This window comes from Parasteatoda tepidariorum, chromosome X1 (assembly GCF_043381705.1).
Source record: "Parasteatoda tepidariorum isolate YZ-2023 chromosome X1, CAS_Ptep_4.0, whole genome shotgun sequence".
In the NCBI taxonomy this organism is placed as follows: Eukaryota; Metazoa; Arthropoda; class Arachnida; order Araneae; family Theridiidae; genus Parasteatoda; species Parasteatoda tepidariorum.
This window is the reverse complement of record NC_092214.1, coordinates 84,119,608-84,138,567: the sequence shown is the minus strand read 5'-3', so window position 1 is coordinate 84,138,567 and position 18,960 is coordinate 84,119,608. Positions and strand designations below refer to the sequence as shown.

At 31.1% G+C, this 18,960-nt stretch overlaps 1 protein-coding gene and 1 long non-coding RNA gene across 2 annotated transcripts; both read left to right on the top strand.

Moving 5' to 3' along the window:
- Nucleotides 1-734: 734 nt before the first annotated feature.
- On the top strand, nucleotides 735-9,543 carry LOC107437472 (transmembrane protease serine 11D-like). The gene is made up of 3 exons (XM_043056397.2): nucleotides 735-871; nucleotides 5,518-5,715; nucleotides 7,905-9,543. Exons 1-3 carry the CDS (start codon nucleotides 826-828, stop codon nucleotides 9,302-9,304), a joined length of 1,644 nt encoding a protein of 547 aa, XP_042912331.1. The 5' UTR covers nucleotides 735-825; the 3' UTR covers nucleotides 9,305-9,543.
- A 1,275-nt stretch (nucleotides 9,544-10,818) lies between these two features.
- On the top strand, nucleotides 10,819-17,688 carry LOC122272563 (uncharacterized). The gene is made up of 2 exons (XR_006227139.2): nucleotides 10,819-10,851; nucleotides 16,466-17,688. It is a non-coding gene; the product is annotated as an uncharacterized lncRNA (long non-coding RNA).
- The last annotated feature ends 1,272 nt before the right edge of the window (nucleotides 17,689-18,960 follow it).

Genomic DNA, 18,960 nt, shown 5'->3' with positions numbered 1-18,960 from the left:
TTCTGATAAAAATGAGATTTTTATATTATTATAATACTTTCGTGAATACAAATGTCTTGATTCTCCAAATAAATTACAAAAACGAAATAATTGGGTTACCAATTTCTCCTTTTTAAAAATAAAAAAAAAACAAATTTCATAGGAACGTTAGACTTTTATGGTTTAAGAAAGAATTATTAAAGTAACTGACATATTTTGATAGTTTATTTCGATCATAATTTCAGATCGAAATAAGATTTTGATCTTATTATAATTCTTTGGTGAACACAAATGTCTTGATTCTCCAAATAAATTTCAAAAATGAAACAACTGAGTAATTAGTTTTTTTTCTTTTTAAAAAAATTTCATAGAAACGTTAGCCTTTTATGGGTTAAGAAAATATTCTTAAAATGGCAGACATTTTGCCTTCTTACCTCTCAAATTATTAGTTATACCACCAATTACGCAAGGGCGAAATAAAATAAGCTTTTTCTTTTGAAGTATTCAAAAAACTTAATAATCTTACATTTCCATTTCATATTATTTAAAATTCTTTTCACAATTTCTATTACTTTCTTTACATTTAAATAGGCAAAGAAGAGCTGCTCCTTTGGCCCGCTTTTTACCCCCACTTTTTTTTTTTTAACGATGTTCAGATATTTGAGCTCATCAGACGTCACCTACATTTCCTGGTTATTCCCATTACAAATTAGATTCTACCTGTAATTTGAAGTAGATAGCTTAAAACTAGATATCTTTTATTGGAAGAAATCTTTGGTCCATTTAATAGGCAATTCATGGACAATCGTTTTTAAAGTATAGCCTGACGAGGTTATTTACTTTTACATGATGGTCTTTTTGTTGAAAATAAACCTGTTCTTAACATTATACAGTAAGTGGAGTTTTATAGATTATACTATTTAAAACGTGTTTTTATTGAATTGCATTTTTTTTTATCATACTAATTCCATAGTTTTCTAGTTTTTCTTTATTAAAAACACTTATAAGAACAATCTAATTATAAATAAAAGGCAAACAATATATGATAATAATTTATTAAATATTTACTAATGAGAGAGTTAATAAAAAGACGTTGTTATGCATGAAGTAAGATAAATTTTGATAAAATTTGTTTTGTTGTGAATACAAGTAAAGTGTTATTTTTATTAGTAAAAATTATAATTAAACTTATACCTGAAATGTGCTTCAAGCGAAACATTTACTCTAGTTTGTATTGGTTCTGATTAAATATCTTATTATAGATTACAAATTAAATTAGATTTGTTGCTTATTAAAGTCTGCTGCTTTGTTAAAAGTCAGCGACCAATGTATCAATTAAACAAAATTGATCAGCTCACACTTATAAAAAATGAATCTAATTACGAATAAAAGAACAACAACAATAATAATAATGACACAAATAAAATATTAGTTGCCTCTAACTCTATGAATTTTTAACAAAACTATTTATATTTTATCGAAAATCCTCACAATGAATCTAATTACAAATAAAAGAACAACAGCAACAATAATAATAATAGGCCATTAAATATTTACTAACAAGTGCGTTGTTAATCATCAAGTAAGCTAAATTTTGATAAAATTTACTTTGTTTTGTTTATAAATTAAATATTAGTTACCTCTAAAGCAATGAATTTTTATCAAAACTACTCATATTTTGTCGAAAATCCGCACAAGACTTGTATTTTTGTAATTTAAATTGAAATAAATCCAAGATTATCAATTGAATAATTAATCAAATCAGAATTAAACTAACACCTTATTGAATAATTAATCAAGTCAATTAAAAACTTTATAATAATTAAATTTGATTATTTTAGCCATTTTTTCATAAAGTATAGAAATTTTAATCTATCTTTTTTATTGTCTGCGATATGAATTTCAGTGCTTAAGCACATATAATGTAGGCCAAGCCAACATCATGCTATTTTGCATTTAGCAATTTTGAATAAGAGTCTTTAGGTAGAGAGATTAAATTTTATTATAAGAAACATCAAATGTCAAGATTTGCTAAACCGCAGCAATTTTACTTTCTCTTATTTTTGTTCGCTCTCTGAATTTAAATTACTGCATGCTTAATATTTGGGTCACGTGTAGGTCACTATTTGATATCCTATGTTTCTAAACAAAAATCTTTGAACAGATTAATAACTCATAGTAGTGTGAAATGGTTACAAATATAATGCTTGTTTTTTTTTATTTTATTTTATTTTACAACCGTCTTTGAACAGTCGACCCAATTTTGGTTTTACGACTATACTATTATTTAACTCCATAGCCTTGTAATTTTGAACATAATCCAGAAGAGAAGGGAATTCCTGGATCAGGTTGGGAGAAATTTGCCTTCATGGAGGACTTTTTTGATGGAACTAACCCTCATTTGCGTTACATGGAGAGGAAACCAAGAAACCCTCCCATGGTTAATCTGACGGCAAGGGGCCTCTTATTCAAAATATGTCTACCAATGAGAATATTTTACGTCAACATTGTGGTCGGTGAAAGCCGTGTGGAATTCGGATCGACCAGCCGTCGTTGGGATTCGAACCCGGTTTACCTCATTGGAAGGCGAACGCTCAATCTCTTGAGCCACCCAGGCTCTTGTTTTTAATATTATTATTATTCAACTCAGTTTTTTAACCATACAAAATACTTTTAAACAACGTATTATTTTCAAAACCTACGTAATTAGTATTTCACCTACATTACCACACATCATATCACTCGTACAATTGCTTTGTATGTTGACTTGTTTATAAATTTTTATACAATTAACCACCCAATTTACTATACTTTTTTAACCATATGCTACCACTAAAATAGGTTTTGGTGTATAATCGGTAGTAATTAAAACAAGTTAGCAAAAACTTTCTTTATCTATTTTCGTAAGTAGTGTTACATCTTTAGTAATTTTTATCGAAATATTAACGTATAAAAACATCTATAAAATTTACAACATGAAGTTACATTAGTTTCAACACCTGTCAAAATAGAGTTTCTTCAAAACCTTGATTAAGAGCTAGTTCAACGGTTAATGACAATATTTTTTAATAAAAGAAGAGAGCTTTAAAAATTATTTAATGTAGTGTTTCTTAAACAACGAAACGCCTTATGAGTTAGAATTGATCACCCCATTTTTTATAGCATTTCTGAAAGAAAACGGAACTTAAACATTTCAAACTGATCTAAGTGCTTATAGAAGGTTATTTTATTTTCCTACACTAATTATTTTTTTAATATTTTTAACGACTGAAACTTTCAATTAATTAAAACTTTCTTAATAAAAATGAGTATATTTGACATAATTTTAATTAATAAGAGTGTTATATTTAGTATCGAGCAAACTGTGAGACGTTCTTATGAGTTTTTTCCCGTGAAAAACTTATGTATGTTAGTTTTACCAGGAAATTCTACAACAAAGTTAGATTTTTTCGTAATACTTCACCCAATTCTCTCTCATCTTCTTAGTTCCCATTCATATTTTGATAGTTAATGAGTAGAACGCTGAGTGCCCACCGAAAGTTTATGGCCTCTTAAATAATCATGACCATGACTTCACTACTTAGCTTAACAGTAAAGCTAACATGTTAAAGTAAAATAAAACCATCGAAATTTATATAAAAATCTTTATGTTTAAAACCAATCAATATTTCATATCCAATCAATATTTTACAACCAATCAATATTTAAACATTATCAAATATAACAAAAGTTATGTAGTAAAAATATTTAGATTCCGATCGATCATTCCGACTCAACTATTTTTTTCAATATTTGCATTTTGTCTTTTAAATTTACGTAGTTAAAAATGATATAAAAATTTGTATACCTTACAATTCCCATTTTTTTCGACTATTGTAAAATATAAAAAAAAATGAAAAATAACAATAAATTATCTAGAATAATTTTTTACATGACATGTTTGGATAAACGAATTTTACAATTGTTAGCGAAAATTTTTCTCTTTGATTAAAAAGTTATTTAAATATGGCGAAATACGCAAAAAGTAAAATTAACATTAAAGATTCTAAGCTTTCGACGGCACCCCTGATTTAACTATTAAAATTGTATTTTCCAAATTTTGTTCTCCCCCAAATATTTTTAGGGTCAAGAATCCGAATCCTTCGAAAAAAAGGCATGTTTATTCAAAGACAATACATGCTGAAATATTGTCTGCTCTTATTAATAGGCATATTTAAGGTAAGGCCATTACGATTGAATCGTTGTATGTGAAAATCCAATCATTAGATCAAAAGTAATTCACTATGTTAACTTATTTTTTTACGCATGTACATATTACAGGTAAATTAAATTATTCAATACAGGTAAATTAATGGTTACATATACAGGTAAATTAAATTACTTTGAAACGCAATATCTATTATGGTCTGCGATGTATTAATTGTTTATTTACTTCGACCGTAATTTCAAGACTTGCACAGGAAAAAAAAATTCGACAATAAATATTTTATCTACGACCTATAAAAATATTATATACTATTAAGATATTATACTATAAAGATATTATCTACTACCTGGATAACATCTTTATCTAAAAAGTGATCATTAAACATTACTTGATTTTGGTAAATTGCATATAAGACCCTCTTTTAGTTGTTGAAAAGCAATTGCTATTATACTTCAAAAAATAAAAACGAATTTAAACGTTTTTGCAATTACAAGGTTCGTAAAAATATTTCTGAAACAGCCGGTTCACCTAACTGGAAGGCCCTGAGCCACCACGGCTCAAAATGAACTATTTTTTCTTCTTCTTCATAACAGCTGACCCAAGGGCTTACGATTACTAAAGTTCAATTCCGTAACCTTGTCATTTTGAACCAATCCAGAAGACAAGAAAACTCCTGGATCAGTATCCCCAGAGGTATTGATTTTTTATGGGAACGTGAAGGACTTTGCGACTCGATAGATTTAACGTGCATCAGTCACCATTTTACAACACCGGGAGTCTTCGGCCGGCGGGGACGAACCCACGAACTCCTGGACATGGGCCCAATACTCTACCATCCAGGCTATCCCGGCCCAAAGTGGACTATTTATAGTTACTAAAAAAATTTAAAAAAATTCTTGGCGTGTTACTTCCTGGAGTCTCATAATGCGGGACGAGGGAAAATGTCCTTTTCGCCCCACTCTTATGACGACTCTGGACTTAAGGACAGAGAAAAAAAATTCTTATGTATTTGTAAGCAAATTTATAGGAAGGAAGTCTTGCACAGTTTTACAATGACTTTATAATATTCAAAAACCCGACTCAATGAACTTTTATCAAAATCTGCAGAAATTTTAAGAAGCATTTACACTGTAAGCGAATGACCTAGACGCGCGTGCGAATGTTTAGAAACTACAAGTAAAACAAACTGTTCGCACGTGCGCTAATCGCATTGACAAACGATCACCTATGAGAATCGCATAGAGAGTGCTCCGTTAGACTTCGTGCTCATTGAACCACTCTGTATTGCAGTTCAAGTACATTTCCTAACACTTTGTATTGTTTTATTTTAGGTGCAATTTCTACCAATATGCAAGACCATTGTCCAATCAACACAACTTTGAAAAATGGACGAGTTAAATTACAGTCACGAGGTGGTATTACGGCAATTTTTTCCTGCGATTCTGGTTTCATTCTTCGTGGTAGTAACGTATCACACTGCCAAACAGATGGACATTGGTCTTCTACGCTGCCGTCATGTGTTTTAGATGGTAACTAATGCCATTCGTGGTAATTGTTTTATCTCTGTTTGCTAATATATGAATTTAAATATAACTCTTGACCTATTTACAAAACACAGTTTATAAGTACTTGTAAAATCTTTATTCTTTGTAGATAGATAACTCGCTGTACAAAAATTTTCAGAACAAATTAAAGCATTTTACTCTAAAAATTTGCATCAGGCTATATTAAAAAGGCACTCTGTCATATGGCCCGTTAATAAAACATTCAGCACATAGTACAAATTTAAAAAAATTCTCCAACGCTTATGAAACAAAAAGTTATAGGTCTGAGGGCGGGGGGGGGACAGCACAACATGCAACACAACAAAGTTCCCGTAAAGTATATGAGATGTAATGCTTTGTTCCACACTGTAAATAAGGAAATGCTTCCCCGTAAGGAATTATCAAGATGAATATTTCCTAACATTTCTATGAGTATATAAAAAAGCTAGGGTATTCAAGCTTTATTCCCCATTTAGAGCACCAGTCTTTACCATTTTGTTTTTAAAAACAGTGTTTGAAATATTCCAGCTAAATATAAAAAATGGTGTATGACAAGAAGATTAACTGACCTGTCTTGTATTTAATATAGCTCAAGAAAATTCTGTTAATAAACACCAGGGAAAGCATTTTTAGAAAATACGTGCAAAATACCTGCAGATGATGTTGCTATATTACTCAGCACCAATCAAGCTCTTAAACAGGCTTTTATGTCGCTAAAACAAAATACAAAAGCAATTAATTTATCAGTAAATAAAAAAAGGACCAAATATATGCCATTTTTAAATTTAGGTCTTCAAATCAGTTATCTGGAAATGGGAGAAGGCAAGCTTTAAAAAATGGATAATTTCTCTTGTTCAGGAGCAGAATTTAGCAGCAATAATGATCTAACCTCAAGAATACATAAGCGAATCACATTTATAGTCTAAAAAAATGCATGACGTCCAGTTTTAGTTTTCTAAAATAAAAATTTAAATTCCTTTTATATAAAACACTTATAAGAACTGTTTTATTAAATGCATCTGAGACATGGGTATTAACATCGAAATATAAGATAGCGTTGACAATTTTCTAGACGAAAGTAGCAAGAAGTATTTGAGGTGGAACTCGGGTTGAACAGCTTATGGCAAAGGCTTATCGAAAGTGCAAAAAATTATTTCTAGAGAAGCCTATAGGAATTTTATTTTTATTTTAAAACCGTCGTTGAACAGCCGACCCAATTTTGGGTTTACGACTACTAATGTCAACAGCCTTGTAATTTTGAACCAATCCAGAGGACAAGGAAACTCCTGGATCAGTATCCCCAGTGGTAGGATTTTTTATGGGAACATGGAGGACATTGAGACTCGACAGATTTAACGAGCATCAATCACCATTTATTACACGGAGAGTCTTCGATCGGCAGAGACCAAACCCACGACCTCTTGGACATGGGCCCAGTATCCTACCAACCAGGCTATCCCGGCCCTAGACTATAGAAATTAGCAAAAGTCAGACCTCGCCTTAGATGGATCGACTGTTTCGTAAAAGATTATGAAAGCATTATGAAAACCAAAAATTGGAGGACAGTCACCAAACGGAGATACTACTGGAAAAGACTTTTTGAGAAAGCAAAGGCCATTTCAGGACTGCTGTTTCATTGAAGAAGAAGTATATACAATTTTCACATGCTCACATTGCATGTCACAAATATTAGCATGCACCTGAATAACATTTATACGAGAACAGTATTTTACCTTCTTCTATTTCACAGGAACTTTTCAAGTTAACAAAAGTGTGATGAAAGGCTTTGATCTAAAGTAAATGAAATAATAAATTTATTGCTTTCTATTATTTAGGATTAAAGTTTTACTGATTAGAATTAAATAAATGCAAAAATGATTGTTTATAAGTATTTTTAATAAATGAACTAAAAAGCGAATGTCAATTTACAAACACTAAAAAAAAATTTCATTATAACTTATTTTTGAATTGCGTTAGCAAGTTAATGTAACTAAGCAAATATTACATGATAAAAATATTTTACTGACTTCTAAAATTGATAAATAATTATAGATTTTGTAAATTTGGCAAAAGCTTTATAAATTACTAGAAAAATTTTCTTTCAAATTTTAGTTAAAACCTTTTTTTCTAACGATGGGTTTTAAAATGTACTGAAATGCGTATTCCTTTTGCAGGTTTCAACGATAAAAAATGCTCAACTAAAATAGAAAGTATAAATTTGACGGAAGGACAATTTATAAACATTAGCTGCCCATTCGATGAAAAAGTGGATAGAAGTCAACACTTTTGGATTGGAAATGGAAAACTAGTACAAACTTCTACATACAAGCGACATGCCGTTGAAATTTCTGTCAAAAACAGTGGATTATATACGTGCCTAGGTTATAACTCAGATGAAGTAAATATTTTAAGAGCTGTTAATGTGTCTTTAACTCTACCAACACAATTAAATTCCGAACAATGTGAATTTAGTTTTACAAACAGAACTTCTTACATCGAAGCTGTCTTTGGATCCGAAATATTCTTATCTTGCGAAACAAAACCTATCTTAACAATGATTTCTTGGTATAAAAATGGGAGATTAATTTTAAAAGAAACACATGACGTTTTCTTTTTGAATATTTCCAGCTTGCAGAGCATTCATGAAGGTGTTTACTCCTGTTTAGCATATCAATTAAATAATCCTAACTGTGCAATTGAGAAAAATATCACAGTTAAAATGCTAAATAGTAGTAGTTCCAGTAACGATACTAAATATGCGTGTGGTCAACCAGCTGTAAATTCTGTACGAAGGTGGAGACGAGTAATAGATGGTAACAGAGCAGCTCTGTTGTCGGCTCCATGGATGGGCATGCTATCTAAGAGCCGTGAACCTCCATTCTGTGGCTGTAGCCTTATATCTGATAAGTGGATAATAACTGCTGCACATTGTTTTCGAATAAAGAACAATAATGTTTATAATTTTATGTCTCAAGAAAAAATTAAAAATACGGTCATCGTAAAATTCGGAAAGTATCTCCGGCGTCAAATTGAAAAAGGGGAAATAATTAGACTGATACAGAATTTAATTGTTCACCCGAAGTTCATACTTTCTCCTAATGATGATAAAATAATCAATGAGCATGACATTGCTCTTGGAAAATTGAACGAATCAATAATTTTTCAAGAAAACGTCTTACCTATTTGTTTACCTCCACCTGGTTTCACAGCAACAATACCTACAGGAACTCTAGGAGTAGTAACAGGATGGGGACGAGTAACTGTCAGAGGTTCTGTCATGGCTTTGACACTGCAAGAAGCTTTCTTGCCATTAATTAATAACACCTCCTGCCAGCAAACATCGAATTACGCGATAACAGATAGTATGATATGTGCAGGTTATGCAGAAAGTTATCGACCTGATACTTGCACTGGAGATAGTGGAGGGCCATTTATTTTTCAAAAATCAAATATTTGGTTCTTAATTGGTGTGGTAAGTTGGGGAGAAGGCTGTTCTACACCTAGAAAGTTTGGAGTATATACTAAAGTTGAAAGTTATGTACCATGGATTGAATTAGTCACTGTAGAAAAATGAACTATGAACTAAAAGCATAAAAATATCCTCTCAATATTTAAGATTGACTAAGCAGTATGAAAAATGAGTACCCTCCTTTATTATTAGCAGTCTCTTATGCTTAAATATAATATGTAAGAAAAGTTGCAATCACGCGATTTGCATTGAACTTAGAAAAAGGTTCTCATAAGTATTTTTTTTAAAACTATCCGGACTACCTAAGAAGTTATGTCTTTTTATCATTCTAAAAATAAAGGATAGAGGGTGGAAAGGAATTATATTTATTTCAAACACTTTTATACCAAATTTTCTTTGAAATCTTTAGTTTTGACTTTAGATCCAGCTTCCCTTTCAGCGGCAAATGTTATAAATTGTTTTGAAAAAAAGTGGGGGGAAGGAAAGTTTAATCCTTTTCAGAGCATAACGGCATTCATCTAATAAACATCCTTATGAAAATTGTGGTTATAATGCAGTGTATTATAGACTGTTCATAGATTCAATATTCATTTATCTTCACATAGTCAGTAACCACCACTCAGGCCTTAAGAGAAGACATAAAAGGGCTGGTTCATTCCATACTCAAAGCTGAAGCTGATTCCCCACCTCATGACGTCACGCCGCGCACAGATCTCAAAAATAAGAACTAGAAGATATGAAAACTTTGCTGCTTTCAGTAAGAATGCTCGACACTTTTCTGATAATAGCTGTCAAACTTTACCCTGCTAGCAAATTATTTCTTTTCAAAAATATAGTATTCATACATTTTCTTAGTATTCCTTATAGTATTAAAAAAAAAACATCTCAAAGTTAGAAGAATATCTCAATGGTTGACGTTATCGTTTTCTTATCATTTTCTAATTTTTGTTTTTAACTTTTACTGTTAAATAAATAAAAGCATATAAGAACACTTTTATAGTAACATTTTGTTCCATAATAATATGTAACTCTAAAAGTGCCCTTATATTTGATTAATTAGGATGCCTAATTTTAATACATTTTCTTATTTATAATTGTAATAGCAATTTTTTTATATATATATTATCACTAGGAAACAAAACTCTTAAATGCTAATTACTAAAAAAATAATCTTTGAGCATATAATAATGGAAATATTACACTTGCTCAAAAATATTTAACATTAAAGCGTTATAATTAAAACACATAAATATTTTGAATAATGATATTAAAAAATATCTTACTAAATTGGAAGCTTAACTTTTATTTTTGAAGTTCAGGATTTTATTTATTTATTTTTTTGTGACCTTGTACATTTTTTTTTCTTTTCTGTTCAAAGTTACGAGACGGTATCGATTTCAATGGCGAAATTAAAAGTTCTTAAGCGTCTAAACAAAAAACATGAAACATAATGCTTTTATTCAAAGCAGGATAAATTCTGATGTAGAGCAAGGAGTCCCAAAATAGTAAGTGCGCCAAAAACATCGATAAAGTGAGCCAAAGGGTGAGTTTGGCGAAGTTCCCTCTGACTGTAGGGGTTGCATCCCTTTAGGAATCAGTCAATTGGTTGCCTAGCAGTTGGAAGGTGAAGAAAGTTTAGATATGACGTCCTGGTAAATGATCTTAGTTTCTCCCCTCCCCTTTTTGTGTTACTTACTGTTATGGAATCAATATGTAATCAAGAAAATTTTAATTATTTAAATTAACTTTAATATGTGTAATAGATTTTTAACTCTAATTAACATGATACATACTAAAGTAGTATCAATAGTTGTATCAATGGTGCCGAGACACCGTACCACGCGGGTTAGGGCATAACGTATTATTTTTCTAATCTTAATTCATCCAGCTTAAATTATAAGTTTCATGCACGCAATGTTTTCTAAAATTCATTTATTTATTAATTGTTTTAGAGATATTTTAAAATTTTTTGAATTAATTTTTTTTTAAAAACCTACATTGAATTATGCACGTGTTGAAAATTGCATGTACGCGATTTCATTTTCTTGTTTCAAATGCTTGCAGGTCAAATANCACGCAATGTTTTCTAAAATTCATTTATTTATTAATTGTTTTAGAGATATTTTAAAATTTTTTGAATTAATTTTTTTTTTAAAAAACCTACATTGAATTATGCACGTGTTGAAAATTGTATGTACGCGATTTCATTTTCTTGTTTCAAATGCTTGCAGGTCAAATAACGTATAATAGAATTATTTTATGCATTTTTTAAAAGTTAAGGAAATATTTATTGCATATAATTTGATGAATAATTATGAACAGAAATAAAGCAGGTAGACGGCAACCGGAGCCGTACGACGCGGGTGCGGAACAAGGATTACGAAACATTTCAATGCATTTAATAGAGTTAATCCCAAAATTTAAATAAAAGGAAGATTCAATTAATAGTTTTATTACAAAAATAGATGAAGTAGGATGATAATTGGAACGATAACGATAAACTGACGGTATTAAAACTTAAAGTATGTGAGGATGCGGAGAAGTTTATTGAAAGTTATTCTACAGTTAATGAATATAATAATTTAGTTAATCTACTTAAGTCACATTTTGAGAAAAAAGTTCCATTAACAACATATTTGCAGGAACTCGCGATTTGTGCTCAGTACGATTCGTAAAGCATTTTCGATTTTAGCAATCGCCTTCGTTGATTGGGCGGGGATATTCTATCCGCTCAGACAAATGGCGCTGGCAAGATTTTGTACTGGCATTAAGCCAGAATTGCAGAGGCAGGTTTTAGGAAAAAAACCTCGAACATTTGAAGACGTCGTTCAGTGTGTGATTAAGGAAGAAGATAATTTTAAAATTTTTGAGAATGAGTCGAGAAACAGGGAGGCATCCATCACTAACAAATTTCAGGAAAAGTTAATATGCGAGTTGACGGCTCAAATTTCTAAATTATCAGTCGAGGTAGATACATAGAAAAATCAGGGAAAAACAAATGAGGCGGAGGTAAACAATCTTACTTCCAGAAGATACCCCACGTCATCGGTTAGGTGCCATTACTGCGGGGTTCAGGGTCACATTCAGGCAAAGTGTTATAAAAAAGAGAGAGATCAAAGGCGAAACAGATCAAAATCACGAAAAAGGGTTGGATTTAGGAGAACATATTATGCTAACAGAAGAAATTTTGTTAATAATGCTGATGAAAGGAGAAATGTTAATACTCGAAATTATCGAGATTTAAACTCCGGAGGGAGGTATTAAAATCAGGGTCTGCTGCATCTCCCGGAAATTCTTGTGATTCAGACCAATTTAAATTGCCCGTTATTAGCGTAGTATCAAATCAATGTAAATTTAATTGTTTAATAGATAGCGGAGCAACAATTTCATTATTGAGTCCAAGATAAAATAAATAAAAATGGTCAAGTTAGAATTAAAATCCAATATAAATATAAAAGCAGTAAATGGTAGCAAGGTAGAAATAAAAGAACACGTTAAACTTATCCTAGAAATAGGAAATACATCGGTTGAACTAAATTTTTACGTTACAGATAAAGATTTTTCAAGAAATTATGAGGCTATTTTAGGGATAGATTTTTTAAAAACCAAAGATGCAAGTATTAATATTAAAGATAATAGCATTAAAATCATGGAAGGAAAAATTCCATTAAATTATGTATCAAATATAACTCATGAAAACAGTAAACATATAAAATTACGATTAAATCAAAAATTGTTAATTCAACTTGGAATTTCGTCAGTTGTTTACGTTGACGTACCAATACTGCATGAAAATTGTTCTAAAATAACAATCGATAAGAGTAAAAAATTAAAAAGAAAAGGGGTTTGTTTTGAAGATACCAATGATTTATTAGATGTAATTGATAATAAAACTCGTGTCGTTTTAAATAAGGAAACAGATAAAGCTATTATGTTAAACAAGCATACAATTGTAGGTTCAATAAATAATTTTGATGATTTGCCAGAAGAATTACCTGTATCCGGAGAATTACTCCCACCAATTCATGAACATGATTTTAAATTAAAACATTTGGACTCCAAAGCAAAACACAGAGTTGCCCAAATCTTGTTTAAGCATGAAAATGCGTTTGCTAGATCGACAATAGAATTATCGGAAGCTATTACTGATCCTCACGAAATTCAATTACTTCATAACAATCCCATTAAATGTCCTTCCTACAAAATACCTTTTCATTTGCGTGCAGAATTTCGAAAACAAATACGTGATTTGGAAAAGGCTGGGATTACTTCAAAATCAAACTCAAATTATAACGCTCCTGCATTATTTGTTAGGCAAAACAGTAAATATCGCCTCGTAATAGACTTTCGTAAACTCAATGAAATAACGGTTCCCTTAGATTTCGTAATTCCAACTTTAGAGGATATATTGTTCGAAATTTCTGGATCAAATAATTATATGAGTATGCTAGACCTCAAGACAGCCTTCAATCAAATAAATATTAAAAGGAAAGATAGACATAAAACAGCATTTACTACTCCTGATGGTGTAAAATTTGAATTCAATCGCCTTTGTTTTGGTTTGAAAAACTCGCCCAAGGCATTTCAAAAGATAGCACAGGAAGCGTTATGTGCTTTGCAGAAAAATGGAGCTCTCGTCTATATAGACGATATAATACTGTATAGTAAATCTATCACAGAGCATTTAACTCTTCTTAATGAAGTTTTGAACAGATTTTAGGAATTGCAATTAAAATTTAATCCAAAAAAATGTCAATTTCTCACAAAAGCGTGTAAATTTTTAGAGTTTGACTTAACACCTAAAGGATTGTCAATAGACAGCGATAAAACAGTTAAAATAAATGAATTTCAAGTTCCTAAAGATCAAAATCAGATTAAACCGTTCTTGGGGTTAGATGGATTTTATCGTCGATATATAAAGAATTTCTCAAAACGTGCTTTACCTCTAATTAACTTACTCCGTAAAGATGTACTCTTTGTTTGGAATGATGAAACACAAAACGCGTTCGACGATATAAAAAATGCAATTTTGTACCCACCTGTTTTAGTCCTTCCTGACCCGGAAGCCGAATTACAATTAACAACAGATGCCAGTTCTTTAGGGATCGGTGCAGTACTCGAACAAAAATATCCAAATGGGGAGGTTAAACCTCTTTATTTTTACTCGAAGAAATTTAAGTCAATCTCAAGCTAAATATAGCGCTACGGTATTAGAATTTTTCGCAATCTATTCATCATTAATCTTTTTTAGAACATTCTTAATAGGTAGAAAATTTAATGTTTACCCTGATCACAAACCTCTCGAAGGTTTTTTATCCTATAAGAATCCCTCGTCTAAAATTTTGAGGTGGAAACTAGCTCTGGAGGAATTTAATTACAAAATAATTTATATCAAGGGCAAACTCAATGTGGTCGCTGACCATTTATCGCGATATGAAATATGTATGAGTGTGATATGATATGATCGCGATATGATATGATTGTTAATAACTTAACAATAGTTTTTCCAAAAAAATCAGAACAAGTTAATTGACAAAGTCAAGATCCTAAATTGAAAAACATTATTGATAAACTAAAAGAAAATAACAATTCTGAATATCCAGATTATTTGCTAGATGAAAATGGAGTGTTAATTCATTTGTCCAAACGGAACAATGAATCTCCCAGGAAAGAGTTTAAAAAGCAAATCTGTGTACCCTCTTCTTTAAAACCAAAAGTATTAGAATCAGTCGATTCAGAAATAGGAGGTCATCTCAGATTTTTTAAAACCTACAATAGATTAGCTGAATTTTTTTTGGGGGATAAAATGTACAAAGACACGAAAAATTTTGTAAATTCCTGTATTGCTTGCTTATCCAAGCGTAGTGTTTTTAAAATGCAATCAGCTCCGACGCAGATGGTTGAACAAAGTACGTATCCCTCAGAGCGTTGTCACGCTGATATTTGTGGACCATTGAAAGTCACCACATCGGGGAACAAATATGTTTTATTATCAATGATTGATGCATTTTCTAAATAAATACATTTAGCAGCTTTACCAGACATGAAATCCGAAACCATTTCAAAAGCATTTTTTGATAATTATATAGTTCACAGTGGTTGTCCTAAAATTATAGTAACCGACAACGCCAAATATTTTTCAGGAAATGAATTTACAGAGTTTTGTAAGATTCAAGGTATCGAGAAAATTCATACCTCAAAGTATGCACCTTGGGCCCAACGGTAGAATAGAAAAACCAAACCAATCAATTGCAAATATTTTGGCAACAATTTGCAATGAGGATAACGAATGGGACAAGCAACTGTCACAAACTATGTTGGCAATTAACGAATGCTTACAAGCTTCTCCATTTTTTATAGAACACCTTAAAGACATGAGATTGCCCTACAGTTTGGGTGAGGGTGGAAAATTTCAATCCCATTCAGAATATGCAATTAAATTAATTCGGTCCTTAGACGAAATCTTTTCAATGGTTTTAGAAAATTTAAAAACTCAAGAAAAAAAAATATTGGGAGAAGTGAAATCAGGAAAAATATCGAAACATTTAATTATCCAATAGGTTCCCTCTGTTTTGTAAGAACTCCTAATTTAAAAAAGTCAAGTTTATCGAATAAATTACTAACAAAATTTGAAGGGCCATATCACATAATGGAGCGTTTTTCTAAAGTGAATTATCGAGTCAGAAGTGTCGAATATAATCGAAAAGTTTTTAACTGTCTCGTGAACAGATTGTTACTGTATATTCGAAGATATTATTTGCATTTTACTCCTAAAAACATTGCAGACCTGCAGGCAAATTTCAAAGAGACAAATGAACCGGTTAGTAAATATAATTTGCGTCACCGTAACAATTAAATACAAATGATAAATAAATCCTAAATAAAATATTTAAATGTTCATAAATGCTTGTAAGATACTCTTTTTTTTAAGTCCATTAAAATAAATTTATTACTAACATGAGAGAAAAAAAATTTTTTTAAGAGATAGGTTAAGTTTATTTTAATTTTTTCAGTTTGATCACCTGGAAAAGTTATAACGAAACAATTTATTTCTTACTTAAGGTAAATTTGTAAATTGGTTCTAACACCCTGATCAAGTGTTTGAATTTATTTAAAATAATAAATTTATACAATATTCATTTAAATTATGGGGGAAAACTAGGATGCTCACTGGGGGCCTTTGGTCCCTGGCTATTTATAGGTCCCATTGGACTAACTGATATTTTTACATACAAAGCTATTGGTGTTACTTAAATTTGTATTTAGAGATTAGTGATGTCGGAAAAGAAATAGAGCGACAATTAGGACTACTTGCTAGCGCAATTGAGGTGACGTCTTGGCTTCAAAGCTACTGCTCCATGAAGTGTTTGCTGATCGTTCCCCTGAAGTGTTTGGTAATCGCCCCCATGAAGTGTTTGCTGATCGTACTCAACTGTTTGCTGATGCTCCACGTACTGTTGGTGCCACAATGACTGTTCCCACTCACATGGTTCCTCCACCTATCCTTCAACTGGATTTCCCTGCTCCTCCAGTTTTATCATTTGGTAGGATTCCTCCACAACCACCTTCGTTGCCAAAATCAGCTGCATCTCAAATACATGCTCCACCCAGTATACACGCTTCACCACTTCCTCCGAAAGTATTCAGCAGCCTACATCTGACTTCAAGAGACGAAGCAAAATCTTGGACATTAGCTTGCGAGACCTAGCTCGACATTGTTTCCAGTGCCAGAAGATGTTTTCAAGGATTGTAACTCCTTGAACTCATGGACTTTTGCCTTGGACACTAATTAAATTTTTTCACTTTTAGAGAACTAGGTTCCTCACCAGGTGCGTCAATGAATTTCTCGGTAATCCCTCGTCTATGGCGGGGGAGGGATGATGCAGAGCAAGGAGTCCCAAAATAGTAGGTGCCCCCAAAACATCGATAAAGTGAGCCAAATGGTGAATTTGGCGAAGTTCCCTGTTGCTGTAGGGGTTGCATCCTTTTAGGAATCAGTCGATGCGTTGCCTAGCAGTTGGAAGGTGAAGAAGGTTTAGATATGACGCCCTGGTGAGTGATCTTAGTTTCTCCCCCCCCCTCCTTTTTGCGTTGCTTACTGTTATGGAATCAATATGCAATCAAGATAATTTTAATAATTAAAATTTAAATGAACTTTAAAATGTGTAATAGATTTTTAACTCTAATTAACATGATACATACTAAAGTAATATCAATAGTTGTATCAATTATTCCAGTACATTTTATAATTCATTTGATGTCACCTTTATGTTTTCTGAAATAAAACATAGAAAATTGTGTTTTCTCGATTTTGCGTTTTATTAAAGTTCTTGCAGGTCGCTATAGCGCAAGCTCATATTTGGCTACTACTGTTAAATTCTTGAAATCAGATGAGAAGAAAATTACATCAAAATGAATAAAAAAATATCTCACAAATGTATGTATTGGAAACAATGAATGTATTGAAATAAATTTTAAAAAGATGCTAATTACATGTGAAACAATATATTTTTAAAGCAAGAAGTTGATGCTGCGCCGCCGTGACGTCACTGACTGAAATCAGAAGCTCGCAGCGGCACGAGTCTCTTCAACGGCGTGACATAGCCCTTCTATTCTCTCTTTATCCCTGACCACCACTATAGTAATAGTAATCACCACTGCCAATACGTATTTTTTGAAACTTTGTGAAAATGATGTCATTAAAACTTCGTTAGATCAAAAATTAGTATTTAAATGAAAAAAGTTAACAAAAATTTTGACGAGCCATTGCCAACCTACTTTTTCATTTCAAAATGAAAAATAACTATATGAAAAGCTTCCTAATTCCCTCAAACAGATTAATTACTTTTATTTTAATTCTTCTCCAGGTAGTCGAAACCATGCAACATGGCAGCAGCAGATTAACTCAGTTCCTACGGATATTTTTTCATCTCAGACTTCTTTTAATCATGTAGGGATTATTCCTTTCACAAGTGCAAAGAATTTTTGAATTATTTAAAAACTTTTAACCCTTCTTTGCATGATGTATAGTATAAAGTAATTTAAAAACAGTATGCTAGAAATATTCATCATCATGGGAATTTCCGTGCTAAACTCCATGTTAAGTACAAAAAAAATAACATATCTTTATATCATTTTTATTCCTGATGATAATTAAGAAAAAGAAGAAGAAAAACATTATTATTCTCCTCTTGTAACACTCTTATAATTTCATCTGCATCGCGGTACTAGTCCTCAGAATTTTCGTCATCAAGGCCATCTTCTGATTTATTTATTTTTAAATTTAATAACATCAACTTATATATAATACATCAACTTATATATAATAAAATATTTTGCCATTTCCAGATTCAAATATAAATTAGCTTACTAAATAAATGCATAGAATATTGATAGTAAAAAAGGAACCATGAAAAATACAAAAACTTTATTTTTTTTTAAATGAAAATTTTAAAAAATATATAAATTAATAATAAGTACATTATGTGCAATACTTTATAATAAATAAGTACTTTATTAAAAACTTTAAACTGAGTAGGTACTATCCAGCATCTTTCGTTTTAAAATTATCTAAATAAATATGACCACTTCATATTTTTACTTAAACTGAAATATCTGATATCTCCATGAAATCCTTTATGTTAAAAAAAATTGTTATTTGCCCTATTCAAAAACTATTTATACTATAAATAAACGCCGCTAAACTGACGGAGTAAAGAGTCATTTTAAGTATAAGCACGGTGCGCCTTAACCAAAGTTAA

Coding starts and splice junctions, on each gene's coding strand:
- LOC107437472 (XM_043056397.2), top strand. CDS start 826: ATGATGGTCTTTTTGTTGAAAATAAACCTGTTCTTAACATTATACA. Junction 872..5,517: donor CCTGTTCTTAACATTATACA/GTAAGTGGAGTT, acceptor GTTTTATTTTAG/GTGCAATTTCTACCAATATG. Junction 5,716..7,904: donor GCCGTCATGTGTTTTAGATG/GTAACTAATGCC, acceptor TTCCTTTTGCAG/GTTTCAACGATAAAAAATGC.